General features: G+C 36.7%; 1 protein-coding gene across 1 annotated transcript in view; it reads right to left on the bottom strand.

Moving 5' to 3' along the window:
• LOC132104422 (pleckstrin homology domain-containing family A member 7-like) overlaps positions 1-16,391 on the bottom strand; it is a 99,615-nt gene that overhangs the window by 15,936 nt on the left and 67,288 nt on the right. The window contains exons 5-11 of the mRNA XM_059509889.1: positions 15,710-15,821; positions 14,240-14,344; positions 13,838-13,910; positions 13,343-13,443; positions 6,265-6,440; positions 3,356-3,769; positions 1,710-2,244 (exon numbers count right to left, since the gene is read on the bottom strand). Of these exons, the coding sequence (XP_059365872.1) occupies positions 1,710-2,244; positions 3,356-3,769; positions 6,265-6,440; positions 13,343-13,443; positions 13,838-13,910; positions 14,240-14,344; positions 15,710-15,821 (1,516 nt within the window). The remainder of the gene's footprint in view (positions 1-1,709; positions 2,245-3,355; positions 3,770-6,264; positions 6,441-13,342; positions 13,444-13,837; positions 13,911-14,239; positions 14,345-15,709; positions 15,822-16,391) is intronic.

Below are 16,391 nucleotides of genomic sequence, written 5' to 3'. Positions count from 1 at the left end.
AAATAACATTTGTTTGCTATCAGCAGAGTAGCACTGTAGACTGTTTCCAATGGGAATCCCACGGTACTGCATTTTTGCTGTATAATAGGTTTTTTATTTAAATACAAGATCAGAAGAAAGAGACCACTGCTGAGGAGGTTTATTGGGCGCTTTGCTTAGCCTTTGGCGAATCTTACCAGATAAACACATTCTTAGATATCCTCCAAAGAGATATGCTCTACGACAACAGCTATGAAAACTCACTCTACGAAACACACAAACTGTACAGCTCTATGAAACACATTCTAGTCTTTAGGATGCATAGACATCTGCAACTGGGTAGTCAACATCATAAATCAGAGACAGTGTGTCCTGCTGTGTGATATATATAGTTTATCCAAATCTTCTTTTAGAAGAAGAACATCATTTTATTATTCTTTTCTAATTTTATACATGCAGTACTTATGACTTTATATTATTTGAGAGACTGCAATATCTCCAACATCAAAATGTTTGAATTACAAATACTAGTTAAAAAAAGTAACTTGAAAGCAAAAAGTGACTGGAATGCAAAAAAAAAAAAAAAAACTTCAAATGTTCACAAACTTCCTAAAATAGATACTTTCCCTATTAATAAATAATATTTAATGTATACATTTTTTTGTACAGTACATGACTGTTTAAGAGTTTGTGATTGGTAAGAGTTTTGATATTTTTTAAAGAACTCTCTTTAAAAACCAAGGCTGGATTTATGTAATTAATACACAGTAAAAACAATAACATTATGAGATATTATTAAAACTTAAAATAACTCATTTATAATTTAATATATATATTTAAAATGTCATTTATTTTTATGATGACAAAGCTGAATTTTCAGCAGCCATTACTCCAGTCTTCAGTGTCACATGATGGTCCAGAAATATTTCTTCTTCTTATTATCCATTCTGAAAACAGAAAACTGTGTAATATTTAAATATGTTTTATATGTTTGACAAACAGAAAATTCAAAAGAACTTAATCGTTTCTTTTTAATCATTCTCAAATCATGCTATTCATCATGCTAAAAAGGCTATTAAAATGCAATTAATTTGATAGCAATGAATGCTATTAAAATGCAATTAATTAGTCAGTTGTCTGGTTATGCTGATAATATAACATGCAACAACAATAATGAAAACGTTTTCACTAATATCTCAGATTTGTAGATTCTGCTGTATATTCTTTGTGTTATAACTGCACACTGATTGAAGGTCTGCTTCTGGTTTTTGACAGCTTCTGTGAATCTTTCTGCTGGAGGCATGTAATTAGTGAGTTCACACGAGTCGTGCCGTATGCAGAGCAGAAATGGTAGTGACAGTATGTTAACTTGTAAGAGGCACAGTGTCTTCTGTGACTGCTGCGTGTGAATGTGGCACTGGGAGCGGCGCTCTCATGTGGGGGGTGTGGCTGGCAGATGCTACTATTTGTCACAAAAGCATTTTCAGCAACACATAAACAAAAACGCTCTCTTTTAACACACCCTCTGCACCTGGCAGTCAAGCCCTAAGTGAAGACTGTGTGAATCCTGTCACAAAGTCCAAATCAAAGCTTGAGTAAAGGGAAACTCGGTTTTCCCATAACCCTTAACGCTTTTAGTGGTCAATACTTCTGTGGTCTGAACAAAGAGAAGAACTCGCCACAAGTGATTTAAAATTGTGAGATTATGTGAACTCCCCCACGTTCCCTACCTTTGAGATCTGGGAACATATTCCTCTGGGAGAACCCAAACTGGGAGTGTCCACGGTGGCGAAGTCATCCAGTGGGCATACGGTCACCCTGTCGGCGGGCGTGTGGGGCCTGCGTGGGGACAAGGACTTGGAGTGGTGGCTGGGTGGGGGTATGTCACATGGTGATGGAGGTACAGATATGGATCGTGGCATTTCCAGAGTAACTCTGAAGGCAGATGTGTCCATGTAGTCAGGCCCGGTGTAGATTGGTGCAGTGGGGCTTCCATGGCGGAACTGTTGGCGCTGCTGCCACTCATACAGCTGCCACACCATGCCCTCTTTAGTGGCCAACCGCTCATCAGAGGACATACGAAAGTGACTAAGACGGTCGTGGGCGTACTTATAGTCACTAGGCAGGTTACGGGGCACTGGTGGGGAACTGCCTCCAGAGTGGTGGCGAGTGGTCTTTGGCAACGACTGGTACTTCTCCATCATGACGGTCTTAGGCTGGAGAGGTGGTGTCCATCTGGGAAGGGTGTACTCAGCAGTGGGATGGCTGTTATTTTGTAAAAAGTTATTTTACTGTTAATATTCTGTCCTTCTCACTGTCAGCTAGCATTCATATGCTATACAAAGTATTTATATTAAAAAACATTCATTTTTTTCTTCTTTTAAAATGTTTTTTTTTCTGACCTGAGCTGCAAATTAATTATTACTATTATTATTATTAATCACTAACAACAATCATAACTAATATAATAACTATTATGCAAATGACAACAACAAAAATATTAATAATAATAGTAATTATTATTATTATTATTATTATTATACTAATAAACTAATAAAAGGAAATAATATAGATATATTGGCCCCACTTTATATTAAGAGGCCTTAAATACTATGAACGTACATCAAGTACAATGTAGTTATTGTGTTCATATTGTATTGCAAAACACTTTTGCTGCTATTGAGGTGGGATACGGGTAAGGTCAGGGAAAGGTTTGGTGGTATGGGTAGGTTTAAGGGTGTGTTAAGGTGTAAGGGAGGGTCAACAGTGTAATTATAAATGTAATTACAGATGTATTTACATGCAGGTATATTGAAAATATACAATGTACATGTACTGTATGTACACAATAAGTGCATTGGACCAAACAATTAATTTAAATGTAAGTAAAGTTTGACCTATATATTATTAATATATATTATTATTAATTTAATTATCATTAATAAATGATAATTATATTATAGATATCAATTTATGTGAAAAATAAACTTAAAGGTAAGTCATTGTTTTACAATGGTGTTTTTCTGCAATGTAGAAACACCAAATGCTGATATGCCTCATAGGCTTTTATTGCAAGTGCAATAGCCCGAATGTGATAACTAGATGGATTTTACAAAAATAAGAGGTGTTAAAAAAACTGCAATAACCAGAATGCTGTTGCTAGAACACAAAACATTCCCTTTAATATTTAGTGCGTTTACATCATAACCACTAGTAGGAGCTCCTTCATAAAAAGTAAGAACTGAATCCCACAGATGGTTTGAGTTCCCAATGTTACATCATTTAATTTGAGTATTACCCATAACTCTGTATGGTTTCCTAACATTAATCCCCCCATCACAGCACATATAGAGCTGTCTAAACACACAAAACTTACCTTTTGGGGTCTTCTTTCTGCACCTTCACCCAGTGCTCGACCTGAGCCACCGCAGTTTTCCTTTGCACCTTTTTCTCTGTGTTTGGACGGGGGACGAGACCCCTCTTATACACCACGATCCCGTTCTGATCAGGTATGCCTGAGGAGGGCTGCCCATTCCTGTAAGTGGGCACAGAAGAAGGTGGGCAAAAACGGGCACCTGATTGGGAAATCCCTTCCATCTCCATCTCTCCAGAGGAGATTTTAACAGGATCCTCCGACACTTCCTTGCTGTACACATAGCACTCCTCCTCATCTCGCTCCGGCCTCAGCTCTGCCGTGTCCACAGCCTGGGAGGATATTTTGACGCTGCTTCTGAAATGGTTGGTCTGAGGGACTGCTTGCTGCTCAGGTTTGGAGCTTCTTTCAGCTTCTCTATGGGAAAAAAAAGAGTTATTTAATAGTAGAAAATGAACAGTTAATATTTGACCTTTAAAATGAGCTATAACTTAAGACTTATTTCCAATGATGTAGCAGTATTAGGAAGCAACAGGACAGAAATGAGTTCAGACTTTTGCATTAATTATAACTGAATCTACAACTCAGTGTGCAGATAACAGACCATGAACTGACCATCTAGATCTATCCTAATTGAAACATGACTTTTCAAACACGTATGACATCATCATCATGTGCAATACTGTGAATCTATCCCTAGATGGCACTGTTATATAACATTCAAAATCTCCCTCTCATGAACTAAGGGCCTACAGTGGAACATCAAAATAGTTCAGCAGCACTAACATTGACATTTAACCCCTCACCGTGATCAGACAGGGGGTTTGGCATCAGACTGGCAAGTATAGCAACACTTCCCACACTCCACATATTTGTGTAAAAGCATTTGCCTACAAAATCTAGACTACACTAGCCCTACCAACCATAAATGACATATATAAACCACCTTCATGGTTATTAACCATCTACTCTCCTTTTTATGTATACTATAAAAGCCCAGCTATAAGGAAAGTCCTAGGGACAAACCCTCTCTGCACTCATGGGCGTGAAGAGCATGGGGGCAGCACACGAACATCACGCCCCATTTCGAGTGCTGTGTTCTGGGCTGGTGGCCCACAGTCAGCTGGCTGCAGCGTGCCGCAGTGATACTCCTCCCCAGAGCTGCAGTGTCAAAATGTACTCAACTATCTGCGCCAGCACCACAGCAGCAGATGAGAACACACCACACTGCTTCTGCTGTGATCTGTAGATCAGACATTAGCTTAAAGGAATACTTCACCCCAAAATGGAACATTTCCTGAAAATGTGCGTACCCTCAGGGCTATCCCAAATGTAGATGAATTTGTCTTGATAAGAAATTAAGCTTTTGATTACTTACCCACCATGAAAACATCACAATATTCCACAAAATAAAGTACCATTTAGAAGCAAAAACACAGTTCAAAGCAGATCTAAATCATAATGTGAAAGGACAACAGGGGATGGCCTGGAGGAAGTGTTATCATGGGTTATTATTGTCTTGCCATATTTTGGCCAGAAGCAACATTTTAAAGCTAAAATGCCTTAATTATAAATTATACATTTTACATTTTTACTTCATAAGACATTATTATTTGATAGACTAGAGTCATTTGGAATACTTTTGGATTATTGTGATATTATAATCAGCTGTTTGGAATTAATTCTAGTTAAATTAATACTAGCACCCATTCATTGCAGAGGATCCATTGCTGAGCAAGTGATGTATTCAAATCCATTCTGATGAAGAAACAAATTCTTGGATGGCTTGAGGGTAAGTACATTTTTGGTTGAGGTGTTCCTTTAAATAACTAGACCACAACATACAGCTACAGTTTATTAATGCCATCAGCATTCCTGTTCCTATCTTAAAAATGATCCAAACATTTTTGGTGACAGCAAACGGTCCCCGAAATGAATTTTTAAAAAGTAGCTACTTCAAATACACAAACAAGTCAGCATAAAGAGCAAAGCTGCGGTCACACTAAGCCTACAAAAATTATTTAGACCCCAAAATACAGCAAACCAGGTAATTTTTTTAAATCGATTGTTGATGTTCAGATGCTCTTTAGGTCCGTTATAAGATTAATACCTTTGCACCTTGTGAATTTGCAGGTCATTTTCTAAGTTGGAAGTATCAATCATTACATTATATAAATTCAAAGAACATAATATCAAAGAATTAGGAAAATAAAGTTTAAATGACATTAATGAGGGTTAAATAAAGGAAATTAAAGAGCCAGGAGAAATCAGTGGAGAACATAATTAATACTATACTGGGTCACTTTATAAAAATGTCTCAAATTTTAAGCCAGTTCTAAAATAAAACATGAAACGGCTTTCATAATACATTTGTTTTTTTTTAACGTGACGATTTTTTAAGAAAGAATACGTAAGGGAACTTGTAAGGACATTCTTGTAAGGGGATCTGTAAGGATAAAACCCATAGGGATTTGACTGGACCATGAAGGAGTGAAAAATATTACACACTGATATTGTTGGCTAATATTATTTTTCTCCAACAATGCAGCCTTGGCCATGTCAGCAGAAAAGAAAAGTTGTTTCAGAGGTCAAGTGTATTTTTATGAATCCAGCAAAAATAGGAAGGAATTACTTTTTATTTTATTTTTTTATCCATTGGTGTGTATTATTTATTTATATTTTTGCATCTTGATTTATTTATTTATTTTTATGTACTTTTAATGCATTTGCTATCCTTTTTTTTTTTTTTCTTTTTTTTTTTTTTTTTAAGTCTGACAATTAAATTACAAAAAAAGTAAGGGTTATCCTGTTGTATTTAATGGAATATACTGCCCAGGTCTCTGAGAAGATACTGATCTTGTTTCTAGACACCAGCCCTAAGAAAAGCTTTGCAGCAGCAGGAGGTGACTGACCTCTTCACAACATGGCTCTGCATCAGTGCAGCCTGGTTCATGGCCCGGATCCAGCCATTCATGTCCTCTTGTGTGTCAGCGCTGAAGAAGTAGGTCCTCATGCCACAGTGCTCAGCCTGCGAGCCAATCAGAGAATTCTTATTGTAAATGTAGGAGCGCATTCCCGTGTGGCAGGCCTGAGGGAGAGACAGAGAGACAGAGGGGACCATCAGCTCTGACCACGCATAGAGGTTGCACGTGCATGTAAGGCACTGGGACCAGCGGGCACCTTTACTGCTGTGACAGCATCACTGTAGCAAGTTTAGAGTCATGCTGATCTGGTCTGTTTATTTTGCTGATCAGAGCTCAGGAAATAGCCTGTAAGAGGATTACTAACCAATGACTACATTATCATTGTTACAAATATTATCATGCACTTCAGTCAAATGATCTGCACTAGTGATCTGTACTATGCAAGCATTTAAGACTTTTGTTAAAAAAATAATTGATTAATAATTGTTGTACTGCAGACTATGCTTCAGAATATGAAAGCCCTTTATGCCTCAGAGTATATAATAGTTACTAACTGTGAGAATGTTTAAAATTGACTCTGTGAGGCAGAAAGTCGCATTTGTGAGATATACACTCCCAAAAGAAATTATGTTAGATTTTTTAATGCTTTTAAAAAAAGCTACTCACCAAGGCTGCAGTAAGACAGCAATTGAAATATTTTAATGTAACAATTTAAAACATTTTAAAATCACATTTATATTTTAATATATGTATTTTTTTTCAGGATTCTTGATCAATAGAAAGTTCTAAAGAACAGCATTTAATTAAAATATAAATCTTTTTTAAAGTAATAAATATAAAATATACATTTTGATCAATTTAATGCATCCTAGCTGAATAAAAGTATTAATTTCTTTCATAAAAAAATGTGGGAAATAAAAGTCATATTTGTGAGATCTAAAATCACAGTTCTAAGCAATAAAGTTGTAGTTGGAAGAAATAAAATTATAATACTGACATTAAGCCACTATTTCGAGACATAACATCTGCTACCTTTTTATTTTAGTCCGAGGTACAAACAGTCTTTCATTGAATAAAAATCATCCTTGTCAGAAAATCGGCATTGAAGAGCTGAACTCCAACCTTCAGTACACGGCAAACAAATGATCAATCAATAAAATCTGAGCCGTTCCTGCAGAGAGGAGATGATTGAAATTCTTTTCTACTTACTTCACCTATTCCACAAATATTATATAATTTACTTCAGCAGAAGGTTTACACACAATTATCTCTATACTTGCCCTCCCCCTCTTCATCTGGTTATCAAGTGTACAATAAGTGTTCAAATACTTTTTGGGTCAATTGTACACACCAAACACACCACACAAATGTTAAAAACACACAACATTAAAGATGCACACAAATACTTACACACATAAACAAAGCTGTTAATTCTCTTACTGTTTAAGGCCAGGATTAACAGCCCCCAGCTAAACTAGCTCCATGCACCTTCTGTTCACTAAATCTGCTACTGCCAAAATGCAACTGTTGGTCTAATCTCTCTGATGGGGGAACAGCCACCACTCGCACATCGAAACGTGAGTCACGCTCAGCGCTTTTGCCAGGCACACCCAGACCCATTCAAACAGACAGCAGACAGTTCTTTCCACCCCTACAACACACACACACACACACACACACAGAGCTTACATCTGGTAACATGGACTCATTCTGTAGAAAGTCAATGCATCTGCCTTTGGGCTACACTGAAGGTGTCTCTTAATTCACAATTCGACAGCTGCATCTCTGCTCACAGCACGTTTCCCTCCTTTCTAGGAGTCTATTATCCTGCCTGTCACACACTAATGGCTAAAGCAGCCCCTCCAATATCCGATATCTTCTCATGAAGTCTTCATATTATCCTACTGTTTTCTCATTGACTTGCAGTTCTTCGCCTGATAGCGCACATGCGTTGACCAGAGAAGTCTATATGATGTGTGTGTTGTCATCTGAAAAACTCTTCAGCAAACCTGAACACTCAAAATGATTGACAGACTGTCTAAACTATAGTGTCCTGCATTCATTCTTCTGCAGTTTACTGACCCTAGGGCTGTCAGAGAGACACGTGTAATATCTCAGGATACTTTTTCAATGTTTCTGTAAGGATGTAAAGGCATTTTTTTCGTTATTCCATTACAAAACAAAATGCTTTTAATTTAATGCAATACAATCTCTTACTCATATACACCCATCTACACATTCAAATGTGAATAAACAAAATAAATTTTACAATAGAAGAAAGCAAAAAGAAAGACCTAACAGTATCTTGTAACCATTAATAACATTTAATCATGACAAACAATGAGAAATGGAAGACAAAACCTGGGCAGTGATTTCAGTGCCTGTTATATCAAGTATCAGCTACTGAAGGAAAGCATTGTCTGCAGATTTATATTCTTGTCAAATTCCTGTCTTTAAGAAGTTAATGACCTCAGATTACCCATCTAGTCCTGGGCTTTCATTCAGGGTTATCCCTCTACGTGGGATATGCAGTGATTAATCAGAGGAATTTGCTCGATCACTCAACCTTTTCAGAGGTTTTATTTCCTACTTAACATTCATGGACAGCATCTGTGGCACAAAAAAAAAAAAAAAACAATGTTCCAACGGTTGTGAAAAATGACCAAAAACACAACTGTAGTTAACTGTTATGGAGACGGGGTGCCAAAACATTTGAAAAATGCAACTGTTGCAAAAGAACAGCCATTTAAAAAATTGTTATTGTGTTTGCACTTAAGCTATGTCCAATACAAAAATATGTTTTTGTTAGAGGAGCAAACAAAAGAGACTTATAAAAGTTGTGGTATTCAAAAACATGCCAAAAATGTTGTCCATAGATTAGAAGTTGTAAATAACCTGGAATATTCCTCAGATATAAATTATATTTAAATTAAACATTCAAGATGATGCATACATACATATGTTTATCTTTTGGCCTTAATGTCTGTGTGAAATTCACATCTGGTTAAAAACATACATAAAAATACAGAATAACAATTCAGATGTGTTATACATGAAAAGTTTTTTTTTTTTTAGAAATTAATACTTTTATTCAGCAAGGATGCATTAAATTGATCAAATCTGACAGTGAATGTTTTAAATGTTACAGTGTTACAAAAGACTTCTATTTCAAATAAATGCTGTTCTTATCTCAGTTTCCATAAAAATATTAAGCAGCATAATAAGAAATGCTTCTTGAAAAACAAATTAGCATATTAGAATGATTTCTGAAGGAGTAATAGCTGCTGAGAATTCAGCTTTGTCATCACAACAATAAATTACGTTTTTAAATATTTTAAAACGTCATTTTACATTGTAATATTTCACAATATTTTGTTTTTTAAAACACTGAATAAATCTTACCGACCCCAAACCTTTAAATGGTAGTGTATAAACAAAAATTGTAAATATAATCACATACATTTACCAACAGACCCACTTCATATTATAGTTACAGTACTGAGAATTGACTGAATTGCATATGAGAGTGTACAAAGGTGTAAATGATGACCAACACTGGAAATACTGATGCAAGTGATAAGGTAAGAAGAGAGCAGTGCCAGTCTTTACAGTCTTTATATCCAATATTCACATCTGGAAGATATGAAGAATATGAAGATAGGATTGTCGAGCTGGCATTGCCTGTTCCAGAGGAAGCAGAATGAGTTGCATGCTAAAACACATCAATGCACATGGGCTATGTGCATTTTTCATCTGCCATGGAAAATGCCATGTACTGGATGGTGATGGAGTGGAGATCTGCTGATAGTAATGAATGGAAATTAAAATACCTATTCATGCAAGAGGCTGACTCAGGAGACGGCCATTCCACCAGATGCACCCGGTTCAGCTCCCATAATGCACCAGGTCACAAAAGGAAGCAATAGGCCAATAGGAATGAGAGAATAAGTGTGAGTTGTGCAAAAACAGAGCGAGGTGGATCACGGCCTATGTGAAAAATCTTAACCAAAACTAGATTATGTGTTGAAATGTCCCTGGTTGTGAAATATTAGCCAGATAAGCATAGTGAGTGGAAATGCAATTAGGATTAGAGGCAGCAAATCTAAGCAGAACTACAACACTCCAGAGAGTGGGACAAGATTATTAATAAACATCATAACATTTAACTGCTGCAGCTGAATAAATGAATCAGTTGAAACAAAAAATCTTCTTCTATTTTTAAACCCAAATACATGTCATATCACTTCCTACATGAAATTAAGACCTTTCATGACTTCCTGCCAACTTCTCAGATGGTGACAACAACCAGACAGTTGATTCTCTAAAAGAAACACATTATTAAGAATTATTCATTTGTATTCAGGCTGCGCTGTTTCTGATACACTGAAAAACTGCTCATACTCATAAAATTGCTGTCGCATTTACCGTTGTTCTGTGAATTTTCTTATGCAAAATCCAACCATTCAAATTGTGTGTGAGGCCAACGTTTTCAGAACGGGTTTAAGTTGGTCACTTGAATTTGCCGTTTTTGACCAACAGATCGTTATTAAATAAAGAAATTAACCTTCCAGCAGAGAGTTTTAAAGATATCTTAAAATTACAGAAAATAAACAAACATGCAAGACTCTTCTTCACATGTACAGTATGCAGACAAACTATTTAATTGCTGCCTAACAGAAGCCTGTTAGAGTAGAAAACATTAGACAAACAGTAGACTGAATATTGAATGTTCAAATAGCTGCTGGCTAGTTTCACTGATAGAGATTTCTTAAGTAACAACCTACTAATTATCACCCAGAGCGCCAATGAGTGAACAAGGCCTCGCACCTTGCTCTGGTACATTACATACTGTAGGGCAAGTAAGAGGGAGGATATTAGGAATAGAGGAATAGATGTATAATTAATCTGCCTGCTGGCACAACAGTCAAACAAATTCCAGCACTGGGGAATACAGGCAGGGTAATGGAGTTTGTATGATGCTTGCACCGTGTACCCATGAGGAAGGATGCTGGAGCCAAGGAGCAGAGGAAATGAATGAGCTGCAGTGATGGGATCAAACATTCCTGGAGTATTGTTCTTTAGAAGAGGCTCTGCTTCAGAAGGAGACCAAGGTAGATTAAGCAAAAAAAGCAAAGACTGATACAAAGCTAGAGGTTAGTTATCAGTGAAAAACTGCAGTTTTTTCCACCTCAGTGGTACAAAGGTTTAAGCCAGATTTAATTTTCCAGAGCAGTAGGTATAATATACATGATTCTAAGCCTTCTGGGATATTCTGGCCTTAAACATTATTTCACTGTCCGCTGGAGCGCAGTAAACAGTGGGAGGAAGTGTGTGAGGCTCAATGGAAGCTTGTCATCAATGGGCTAGGTGCACAAGATGGCGTCGGTGAGCTTCAGCGAAACGAGTGTGTGCATACTTATTTTCCGGTCCTGCGACGCTCGCATTTACTATAAGGGAAACTTACATACGAAACTTGACTAGATGGATATAATTAATGTTTTTTCAAATTTAACAGCGAATAGTCAAAGACACGAACATCCTCCCTAAATTTTTGCGTACCTCTGTGTGGAAATTCATCAAGATATAACGCGGAGATTGCTTTATTCTTCTGTTGATTATGCGGATCAGCGTCAGTGTCAGGTTAATCAGTCCACAGGGATTTCTTCATTCAAACACAAACCACTCAAATATGCAATGCTTTACATTTTCGGAGAGCTGATTTTGTTCTGACTGTTATCTATAAGATCATAAGATTTCTGACTGTCAAACGAGACAGATATTTCTGATAAAGTATGTATGTTTTATTAACTTTATTTGATAACAGTTTATAACTGTGTACAGTTTAACATAATGCTAGGTTTGCATTAATTAAAAGATCGCATTTTTGCATTCATGTATGTTTATATCAATGTTGATCTGTTTTGTAAAATATCTGCAGCATTAATAATTTTGTCTATAAGCAGCGCAAGTATTTTGTTAAGAATTCTTCAGATAAAACAAATATTAAAATTAGTCATGTATTAGTTGTATTATTTTACAGCCCGTTTTTTTCATTTAAAAATGTTTAATGCAAAGTTGACTGTCAAATAATAAAATTTGTTGTGAAAATGATGATGAAACAAACTAATGTATGTGCACAGTTGAGAAATGTGAAGATAAATCACAGCCCATGTCTCACAAGGTGAACATTTCATTAGACAAAAAAATAATAATCAATGTAATACAAACATTTTCGAGAAATAAGTAATTTTTACATTTACATAATTGGTAAGGTAAAAATAAATTATGTATCTGTGTGTACACACCATGAGTTCAATTTTCATTTCGTGAACAGTGTATTTAATTCATTCACCGGACCCAAACATACACGGTTTCAAATGCACTGGATCAGTTAACATTTGTAGTATAGTAATAAAAGCAGTGCAAATCTTATTTGCATATAAATCCTGTAAACATATATAGAAGGTAATATTTGGATTTCTCCGGTTCTCTGCACTGGCGTTTAGCACAACCGGAAGTATCAAAGCACACACTCGCAAGACCTGAAATCCAAGATGGCGGAGATATGCAACTAGCCCATAGGCCTCACTCAGAGAAGGGTTTAGATAATGATGTTCCCATGTCTGCTCTGTGAAAGAGAACAGGACTGTGGAAGCTCAGTGTGAATTCCTGTGAGCTAACAGCAGCTTCGGTGATGACAGCAGTATGCTGACAGACACTGAGGCTAACAATACTGGACAAAAAGAGAAGGGCTGTTCCAAATTTAAAGAATAAGTCTATATAATGTTATAATAGAAAAATAGAGGAAAATGATTAGCTAAAACAAGCAGAGTTTTAGTTGAGTCCCTTATGAATTTGTGAGTGCCCTGAACAGAGAAGGCTTACTTAGTGATCAGTGTGGTCAGAGAGAGGAGCCAAACGACTGCCACATTAATCAGTCATCCCTGCCCAGACTGCTGCCCACACAACACCACTGATAATATGACACAGACTTCTTGAGGGAGTAGCCAATGAACACACAGGAACAGAGTAGCATTAGAGACACAGATTTTCATGACGCTCTTACCTTGAAGGCGTACTTGCGGCTAATGTGGTCCTCGGGTCCCACGGGGGAAATGACATAGCTGGGCAGAGGAATGCTGCCCAGAACTGTCTCCTCTCGACTATCTGTGAGCAAGGAACAGATGCTCATTGAAAATGTTTGAAAATTGTTAGATTGCATTTGAGTAATGGTTTATTAGCAATACACTTAAAGTCACAGATGACAGAAAATAAGTGACACTCCACTCTACCCAGCAAAAATATTAAAGATAAAAACAGTATTACTTAGTGTGAACTGTGTTAAAATCATACAGTGTAATTATTCAATATGATATGTGCAAGCAATAGGGATAAAAATAGGAAATGAAAAACCTGATGAATGAAAAGAAATTGTAGGTACTCTCATAATAATGTATTAGAGAAATGGAGTGTTTTACTTATGAAATGTGATTACTGTGCAATAAAATTAGAGACTGTTTTAGATAATTGCAGCTAATTATAGCTGAGTTTTATAACTCACCTTTATAGTAAAACAGGCAGTAATCAGACAACACAAACCATTTCCTCTTCCACAGTCTCATGCCTGAGCTGTCCTGAAGGTGAAAGAACAGTAATATTTCAGCCCACCAAACATGTTCAGATATTAGCTTTTAAATTAAAAAATAAAAATAACAGTCAGTTTATAATCTATCGTTACCAACCAATGTACATATTATTACCATTTAATTGGAGGCCCCTCGGTTCAGATTGAATATTTATTTAATGTTATGTTGAATAATATGCTCAGTTAATCAGTTTATTGCCTGTGGATCTTAGTTCATCACTATTGTACAACTATTGTAACATCTGAACATCATTCAGTAAAGATACAAATCTGATTCTGTGATCACTCGCATCAAGGTTTCACTTTTGAGGGCCACACCTGTTTGTAGAGCCATCCTCTCACCACCACTGGGACATTAGGGTTCCTTTTGATGGAATGGTCACGCTTGCCAAAGCAATGCACCTTCCCACTGGGTTTCAAACTCTGTGGTATTGAAAAGAAAATAGAAAACCACTTGATTTTTATTAAAAAACAAAAAACAAATGTGAGACAATGACTGATGCCCACCAGGAGCCTGGTTCATTCCCAGTAAAGTGTGTGTGTGTGTGTGTGTGTGTCTGTGTGTGTGAGCGCAGAGATGAGGACCTCTGGGATCTTGATCGATCTGTTTGTGAAAGCTCATATGATGCTGACACAGTCCTGTCATTGACAGGCCAGCACCAGACTCTTTACCACACAGTGACAGAGTAAATGTGTGTCAGGCCAGGCCATTGAAACTTAAATGTGTCAAAATCACTCTCTTATAGAAAGAAACATCTGCATCTCTGCATTTCCATTACCTTGTATGCATGCAAAATGAGGTATGCTAAACATTATGCATGTTATCTAAAAATATGAATGTTTTAAAAATTGTATAGAATTAGAAATTATATAAATTAAATTGTGCACATATACACATTAAATTAAATTCATTTAGCAGATGCTTTTATCCAAAGCGACTTACAGTGCATTCAGGCTAACATTTTTTACCTAACGTGCTCCCTGGGAATCGAACCCACAACCTTGCGCTGCTAACACAATGCTCTACCACTTGAGCCACAGGAACACTTACACATGCATAGATCACACACACACATTTATATTTTTTTATTTTTAATTCAAATTATTTGTGATTAATTATATTCATAATATAACATTATTAATTATATATTTTACATTTATTAAAAAAAATTAAAACACTTAAATGCAGCCTGAAATGTGACCGCATGTCAGGTCTTTGACCTCTAGTATAGCCCATGTTCTGTAACACCTGGAAAAACTATATAGGGCAGTGCATATTAGAGAGTATTAGGGGTTCTCCTGCTACACCTTAAGTTTAACTGTGCCACACGCTTAGAGTTAATTAGCAGGAAGTAGCGAGAGGCATTCTGTAAATTTCTCAATCCTCTGCAGATGTGCAGATATGCAGTATTACCTCATGACCTCTGCACAACGCAGCCAAACCGCAGAGAAGATGAAGTCCTGCTTCTCTGGTGCTAGACAAATCAGTAACCTATTACATCCTCTGCTTGGGTCATTTATTAAAATTGGAGGAAGATAGCAAAAATATATGAGGCCAATTTACTCTCTCCCATTACCTGTAAAACCATAATCAGTTTTCAATATGATTTAATATGAAATAAACACACACATTAGCAATGGTGAGGCTCTCTAGATAATTAGCCAGCTTGGCACTTTCAGGCTCCGGTAGTGCTCTGCGTAAATGTTTGCCTTTATTGAGAATCAGCACCACGACAGACCACATTAAACCAGTCTCAGATCATCACTGAACGAGGCTGGGCTTCTCACCCTGGAAGCTGAGGTGGTGTCCATAGGGGTTGAGGAGAAGGCTACAGAGGACTCGCTGACCATGCTGGGAGGCCTCAGCTCTGGTGGTGGCTTGGACATGCGTAAATTTGCCCTGCAAGAGTCAGAAATAAAAGACTTGATGTCTTCCAGGTAGAAGGTGTGGTTACTAATACATGGTGAAATCAAGAGTGACACAGATGCATTTTTGTAATTTAATAACCAACAAAAGTAAAGCAAAGTCTGGGGACAAGTTCCCCAGAGAGGAAGAGACGTAGAAGCACTCAAATACACATTGACAGACAAATGTCCTGAGGGCAAACTAAAAAAAACAGAGACCAGGACAGGAGGAGTAGTCAGCAGACAATATCAGCACTCAGCATACGCAACTCTAGTGGTTAGTCTCAGGTGACCTGGATATGGTAACAGTGACAACACAGCAAAACAAAAATCTATCTATCTATCTATCTATCTATCTATCTATCTATCTATCTATCTATCTATCTATCTATCTATCTATCTATCTATCTATCTATCTATCTATCTATCTATCTATCTATCTATCTATCTATCTATCTATCTATCTATTTATCTACATATCTACCAAATCTAAGTAACATCAATCACTACCTATACAGTACCTATCTATATACTTACCTAAAATATATATACATACCTATCTTTA

This window comes from Carassius carassius, chromosome 2 (assembly GCF_963082965.1).
Source record: "Carassius carassius chromosome 2, fCarCar2.1, whole genome shotgun sequence".
In the NCBI taxonomy this organism is placed as follows: Eukaryota; Metazoa; Chordata; class Actinopteri; order Cypriniformes; family Cyprinidae; genus Carassius; species Carassius carassius.
Note: the sequence above shows the minus strand (reverse complement) of the source record. Positions and strands in the feature narration are given on the sequence as shown.